We start from the raw sequence: 7,783 nt of genomic DNA, 5'->3' as shown, positions 1-7,783 counted from the left end.
TGATTCTCCTCTTTCATGTTTTAATTTTCCTTTCCATTTTCAAAAAATATGAAAAGGGAGAATTTAAAATGCGTTTCTTGAACATGTTTTTCATGATTTATTCTAAAAAGTCATCAGTACGATTTACTCAGTGTGGGTTTGAAAAATATGTAGTGTTCTTTCAATAATTTCAATAATTTCAATACAAAATATTTAATAATTCTTAGTGATAATAACGAGATTGTATTTTTTTTAAATCACTAATATATGTTTTTAACCCTTGGGAATTGAACCCTGGATCTCCAGTAAGGTACAGAGGCAGACTGCAAAATTATACAGATCTATTATATCTAATAATACTTCTTATTATCAGATTGTAAGGATAATTAGTACATACGTAAAAATGGTTTGAGATTTGTTAATAGAAGATTGAAAATCTTTGAAATTAAACAACATATTATTGTTTCAGTATATGCTACCTTGTAAAAATGACTTTTTATTGTTTCATCTTGAATTCATTGTATATAATAAATGTTTGTGTATAATTAAAATAAATAAATATAAATAATACAAATATGTAAATATATTCTGGTGTTAAATAAATACTTTTAAATTTCTTAGAAATACTTTTGAGTCGTACACATAGAGAATGGAAGATTGCATGCCCTCCAAAGACCTCGTACATTATAATAAGAAATATGTAAAATATGACTTGAATACCCGAATTTTATAGTACTCGCATATATAAATTTATAGAAATAATATTATAAGATGTGAATATATTTGATAATATAGTGCTTTGGCCTAAGAAACGCTTGCAGGTGTAAGAGATGGCGGAAGAGGAATAAATTATTCCTTGAGGATAAGCTCCACGAAAGCGTTGTCCAAATCGTCTCCAATATCCTTGTACTTCTCCTTCTCGGCAACCAGCTCGTCTGTAATGGAATAATTATTCAATAATCTGCCTTCACCGACCCACGTATCAAATCATATACCATTTTGTATTTAATATTATAAGCATTCATTAATAAAGCAACGAAAAGCGGCGGAATCCTAGTAAACCACAATAGTACAAGTTCAAACTAATCGATTTTTATAATTAAAGTTTAACAAAAAGCACATTTTGGTGATGAACAGATTTTACCAATAGTCAGAAGGGGAACACTGTGTCATATTAACGCAGTGTTATCTTAATCGTTTACACATGAAGGAAAGGTGATCAGCCCTCCGCTTCAGGTACCAGTCCATGGTAATATTGAATAAATATTACAGTGAAAAAATCACTTATATTTATTTTACCCCCCTTGGGAATCGAACCCGGGACCTCCAGAACGGTAGCCGAGCGTGCTGGCCATTACACTACGGAGGCGGACTTTGATATAAAGATTAGTTTAATTCAATATTTTACTAAAAGCAAGACGATTTGACCAAATAATTTATACTTTTGTGGAAAACTAGAATTCTTATAAGTAGAAAATAAAAAGCGGGGTTTGCTTACGTGTTAAATTCTTCATTAGAGATGAGTTATATTTTGAAGAAGAAAAGTAGGGTCGTGATGAAGCAGATATCAAACATTATAAGCATCGGTATGATTTATTGAAGGCAGTGTGTACAAAAGTAGAAAATATTAATATTAAAACTTGTTAATAGAGTGATCGGGGTATTATTTCGGCATTTAGAATCCGCAGAGGTCATGGAAAGCATTATCCAGGTCACCTCCTACGTCGCTGTAAATCTCCTTCTCAAGGATGACGTCGTCTGCAAGGCGAACGGTTTAGTATAATACTTGCGGAAACTAGTTGTTTTATGCGAATATTCAAGGGTTATTACAAAACGCATAGTTTTTGGCTTAACTCGCATTAATTTCAGTACCATGCCACCCTGATGTGAAAGCTGAAACATCAGCAGGAGGAAATAATATAAAACTATATTATTATAATACTATAAACCAAAAAATATGCGTAGTATAGTTTGATTGTTATCAAAATAAATATTTCATTTCAATTATCAGTCTCATAGACCAATATAAAAATAAGTTGTTTATGTTGTGTTTGTTAACTGAAGCTGTGTTATGTTTAAAATAATAAAGCAAGCAGTAAACAATAAAACTCATAAGTAATAATTTTAATGTTTATAAATAATATCTATATAATTCAATATATTTACAAGTTTCGAGTAAATAAATTACAAATAGAACATATAAATGAGTAAAATATTATCAGTTAAATATTATATAAATATACAAAGCGTATAAGGTATAAAAGTAAAGCGCATGTTAGATTCATGTATAAATTATCACATCTTAATAATGAAGCGGTATTATGGAGTAAAAAATTTAAATGACACGAATCTAACTTGAACTCTGATGTTAATTACATATTCTCAAATATCGACTCTCTCAAGTAACGTGTTTAGTGACGTTTTTAGAATATGATTTTAATAAATAAAAAAAATGATGTATCATACGCGAAGAGAGAAATGTTCAGAATCACAGGAGAGAATCGAAAAATTACAGGATATGTATAACACATTCACTGCAAAGCATTGACTAATATTTGAATAATTGCATTATTTATTTGCTACATTACGTAACAGATTGATGAGTACCAGTACAACAGTAGTTTTTTTGAGAATTTAGTCAGCAGTGAATGTGTCAAGTTTAATATAGCATAAAAATAAGCTGATTTAAGAAGCTGGCGCCTCTGCAGGGGGGGCCGGGGCTGCTTCGGGGGCAGGGGCAGGGGCGGGAGCGGGAGCTGGGGCAGGGGCGGGGGCGGGGGCGTCGGCGGGAGGTGGCGCGGCACCGTCCGCCGGGGGGGCGGCAGCCCCTTCTGCAGCGGGCGCCGCAGGGGGAGCTGCACCCTCAGCCGGAGGGGCAGCGCCATCTGCCGGGGGAGCTGCCCCCTCGACGGGAGGAGCGGCGCCCTCGGCCGGGGGGGCGGCCCCCTCAGCCGGAGGAGCGGCTCCCTCGGCCGGAGGAGCAGCCCCTTCCGCAGGAGGGGCCGCCCCGTCAACCGGGGGAGCGGTGCCTTCCGCGGGAGGAGTGGCACCATCTGCAGGAGGTGCCGCACCATCTACGGGAGGTGCGGCACCCTCTGCGGGTGGGGCGGCGCCATCAGCGGGTGGCGCGGCACCTTCTACCGGCGGCGCTACACCATCTGCAGGTGGCGCGGCACCATCAGCCGGAGGGGCCGCGCCCTCCGCAGGCGGCACGGCGCCTTCGGCGGGTGGTGCGGCGCCATCAACAGGCGCCGCAGCAGGAGGAGCAACACCCTCTGCGGGAGGAGCGGCGCCCTCTGCGGGTGCGGGAGTGGGTTCTACCGGGGGAGGAGGAGGCGTCTCCACCTTGGGCGGAGGAGGGGGGGGATTAGCGGCGAGGTAAATAGCTTTCTGTTTTTCTGTTTCTTCGACTCCGGGAATGAGCTCCACGAAAGCGTTATCCAAGTCGTCCCCGATGACATTGAAGCGTTCCTTCTCGCCGATAACTTCGTCTGCAAAGGCGGCAAGACGTGCGTAAGCGATAGTTACAGCGATAATAAAGCTTTTCTTTTGGAAGCTTCGCTTAATACTTTTGAGACGTTACCAACTATAAGTTTAATTTTCGAAGCTTTCTTTTAAGAAAGTTCATTGAATAAATTATTATTGCGGCCTCAAATTATCATTCGAATACTTCCAGGTTGAATTTTGATGTGTTTGTTCGTTCTGAGTGAAATTTCGCGGGAAGTATACGGAATGAGAAAATCCATGCGGGAACCATGTCACTGTGCGATACAATAAAAGTATGGGGTTTTATGCGAGGATACCCCATGCTTCATGCATTCCTTTAATTACGCAATCCACAAATAACAAATAAATTTTGAAGGTAATTTAAATAATTATTTTAAAGTGTGGTGATTAATTATCACACTTACGATCCCGGTTGATTCCCTAAAGTGCAAAACTGTCTGATACAATTAAGATTAAACTGCATCAATCTCCTTGTATGAGATTGGAGGAAAAATAAATAAAGACTTGAGCCATACCTGCCTCTATAATATTAATCGTTTATGGTAAAAATATGTCAATGAACTAATGGGTAAAAATTACAGCCTCTTTGAATTTGGTTAGGTGAAATTTATTGATTTTATATAGTAATGAGAAATTGAATAAACTTGATTTTTTTTAAATTTAATAAAATCAGCAAATGCGAATTGTCAAGGAAGAGGAAAGGAATTAATGAATATTAATATCGTCATTTGGCACCCAATGATGCAAACAGTAATTTCATCTCTTTGATTTTGAATCAAGACCTCCGTACTTTTAATCAAGTCTAGATTTTCACTAAATATATTTTTAACATTATAATTTTTCGGCACTGAATTATGTAGAAAGGTATTTATTTGCAATTAATATTTATTTGCAGCATTAGATGGTGACGATATACTTATTCGTTTTGTGATTTTATTTTCTGATTTGGCGCCAGCTGTTCAAAGCGAATATAACAATATGTACATAAATGTAAATACATAATATTTATTTATTAAATGATATATACATATGAATACATTTAAAAATATAATAAAAATAAATATTATCATTTGTAGGTCACACTGCAAAGAAAAACATCAAAGCATCATGCAAAAATTACTTTGGTGGTATAGGACTTCATCTGTGCTCAAAAATAACCTAACATTATTGTGGCTTTATTGTTTTTTACTAAAATATTTAAAAAGGTTTTTATTTAATTCTCCATTATCTTTGCCTTTTAGTTTACAGTATCAGATAGTAAAAATCCTTGAAAAACTTCAAAATCTGGTTTACTGATAACTTGCTACACAATTTTGTTGAACTTAAAACAATTTTTTTCTTTTTGATATAGCATATCCATTGACGTATCCATTTTTTTTTCTATACATACCTCTGTAATAATTTCTTTATATCTTCTAACAGAATATCTAATTTAAACATCTGTGATCTAGAAAGGCACTAGGTGACAGAAATGGCCATTTAATTTGGATATTTTATTTGGTTTTGTATTTATTATTATAATCTTGAAACAAATCTATATTTGTATTAAAAGCATTTGTGTCGGAAATGTAACTAGGATATTACTTATTTATATTTTGGAATTATTATTGTTTTAATTCTATCAATGCTTAACAAATAAATGAATAAATTCCAAATTGAGCACAGAGCTACATTACTTACCTTTTTCCTACTAATGAAATCTTACCTAAATACTATTAGGCAAACAGCAACAACCATGCTTACAACACAACTCTGGTAATTAAAAATCTTGTTTTGAAAAAAATGTTGAGGATTTAAAAATTTTGCTTTTGTCATTGTAAATTAGATATCAGTATTTAAAAAAATTATATACGAAATGGGTTATAGTGTTAGCTTTTTCATTAGCATTAATAAGAAAATAGGCATTGAAATGCATTTTGAAGGGAACGCTTACGAATCACTTATAACCGAGCCTATTAAAATATCTTTTCATGATATATGTATAATGACAAAAACCAAATTTATTAGGGATTAAATGAAAACAACAAACAAAAACTAAATAAAAATATTATAATATATTTTATAAACACACATATTTAAGTTCTACATTATCTATTTTATTTAATCGAAAAACAATAATCTAGCAAATTTATGAAAGAATGTGATTGCGACATCAAAAAATAATAATACAAATTCATTCTTTTGTAGTTACTAGAGTATAATTGGTAAAAAAGCTATTTTATTGCTTAATACAAGACTTTATTATAATTTGATAATTTTTTACAACTCTCCGAGAATTAGCCAACGTTTTGTTTATAGTCACTGATCCTCGATTCACAAATAGATATCTCTCAATTCATTTTGAAAATTTGATTCTCAATTTTTACCAACGCTACTGGAATGAAGTTGTCAGCCTTTTCCGATGAACTGTTGTCAATTTCAACGTAATTATAACAACTCTAAATACTAATATGCGTAATGTACTCTCGTTGAACATTTTGGGGAAACCAAATAATCAACTCGAAAATAAAATCTGGAATGTTTCGCGGCAAAAGTCTAAGAGCATTTTGGAAAGCGGGAGGAATATTTTGCCAGAAATTATAATCTACTGGCAGTGATGCGAATTTAAACAAATTATAATACGCTTTCTGAAAGCGGTCGGATTTAGTGGACCGCTCGCCTAGAAAAAGCGGTGAATAACTAGAATTGCAACAGAATAACGATCCAAACATTAATAAAAATACATTCATGCTCAAAACAAAACACTTTAGTGCAAATTATTATACAATTAAGGGAATGTTACTGAGGCTGATAATCCATTTTCCTTGTGTGTACCAACAGGACTCGGTACTCGTGACCGTATATTGTAATCTATTAAGAACGATCTCATAATTTCCATAATTATGGCGAGATCTCCGCTAAAGACAGAGTTATCCGCAGTCGTTAGAAGAGACTTTAAATATAAAAATAATAAATACAATTTGAAGAAGTTATAGTATCGCGCGGAGATTGTGCCGACCGATGTCTCGCGATGGAGTCTCGCTAGACTGCAATGAGTAAATGCTCTCTAGAATATTCTGTATCGGGAAGAAATAACTTAATGTAAGAAGTATTGTTTCCGTGTTTTCACATATTCTGAATGTCGTGAAGGGTTGCCTCCATTTCCTCCTGGAGCAATTTATTCTTTTCGCGTTCCGCTACGATATCGTCTGAAATGGTTTGGGTCAAGTTAGATAAAAAGCGACACAACAATCGGGCAAAACAATATCCAAAGGCTTTCTTCAATCCACGGTCCGTTCTCGACGAATTTGCGATTGAAAAAAACCTTTTCAAAAATAAAATCAGAATTAAAATAAAGGAAACATCTACATGCAAACAATAACAAAATCTAACTAAAAACAATGTTTTATTATTGGAGATGTTTGTTTCGTTAATCACACAGGAAATTGTAGTCACTCGCAATCCGTGTAATATGATTCTGTTGTTTCTGAGTTGTGAGAAAAGCATCTTACATTGTTATAGCATTGAAATATTATGATTAATACTAATCACACATTAAATTTTTTAAATAAAACTAATTAAAAAAATAAATTTAAAAAAACACCCAGTACTCAAACATTTACAAAAGGGTGTAGAGAATTAAAAAAAAAACTAAGGAACTTATTGGTGATGTAATTTTTTTTTAAATATAACATACAACCTCTCAAATTTGTCAATTATTTATAAATTTTTCTTATTTGTATGACCAATATCAACCTACTCTTGGAAAATTAACATCAACGCCAGTTAGGTAAAAACCATATTGTTTTGAATTTTTTTATTTCTATTTTAGTTCGGATGAATTATTTCAACCACACTTGCCAAAAGTTTGATAAGTAATATGTTTATCTGTTTTGCAAATATTTGATCTATACTATATCTTGAATACTCGAGAAGAAAAGCTGCAAAAATTTGAGAGGGGTATGCGCTATTATAATCGGTAATATTTGCAGTTTTGTCAAAAGTAAAACGTTACCTTCAAGCCTGTCGACTTCCTTCTGCAGCTTCTGAACGGAGCGTTCAGCAAACTCAGCACGGGCTTCAGCCTGCATAGGAAAACAATGCATAAGTATATCGAACCATGTAAAATAATTGCATTAAACCCCCGTATTGATAATCGTTGAAAGTTAATTGCCAACGAAATATAAGCTACAGTTAACCCACTTAATGACGTATGCCATTGCTAATGCTGCAAGAAATTGCAACCTATTATCGCTGATTTTATTGACCAATTTTTGCAAAAACAAATTTTTATTTTCAATGCGGAATGCATTTTTAT

At 34.3% G+C, this 7,783-nt stretch overlaps 1 protein-coding gene across 24 annotated transcripts in view; it reads right to left on the bottom strand.

The window, feature by feature from the left end:
* Positions 1–436: 436 nt before the first annotated feature.
* Positions 437–7,783, bottom strand: part of Tm1 (tropomyosin 1) — an 88,525-nt gene continuing 81,178 nt past the window's right edge. For 15 of the 24 annotated variants that reach the window (XM_088273500.1, XM_088273502.1, XM_088273503.1 and 12 more), the window contains 2 exons: positions 7,481–7,550; positions 437–914 (listed from right to left, as the gene is read on the bottom strand). In XM_088273500.1, the coding sequence (XP_088129626.1) occupies positions 829–914; positions 7,481–7,550 (156 nt within the window). In that variant the 3' untranslated portion in view covers positions 437–828. Of the gene's footprint in view, positions 915–5,516; positions 6,675–7,480; positions 7,551–7,783 lie in introns of those variants that run through there. The other 9 variants (XM_088273504.1, XM_088273512.1, XM_088273498.1 and 6 more) reach the window with 2 other exon arrangements.

This window comes from Brachycentrus maculatus, unplaced genomic scaffold (genome assembly GCF_059751285.1).
Source record: "Brachycentrus maculatus isolate JH-2025_06_01 unplaced genomic scaffold, ASM5975128v1 h1tg000586l, whole genome shotgun sequence".
NCBI lineage: Eukaryota > Metazoa > Arthropoda > Insecta > Trichoptera > Brachycentridae > Brachycentrus > Brachycentrus maculatus.
The sequence above is the reverse complement of the archived record's forward strand: the minus strand, read 5'-3'. Positions and strand labels throughout refer to the sequence as shown.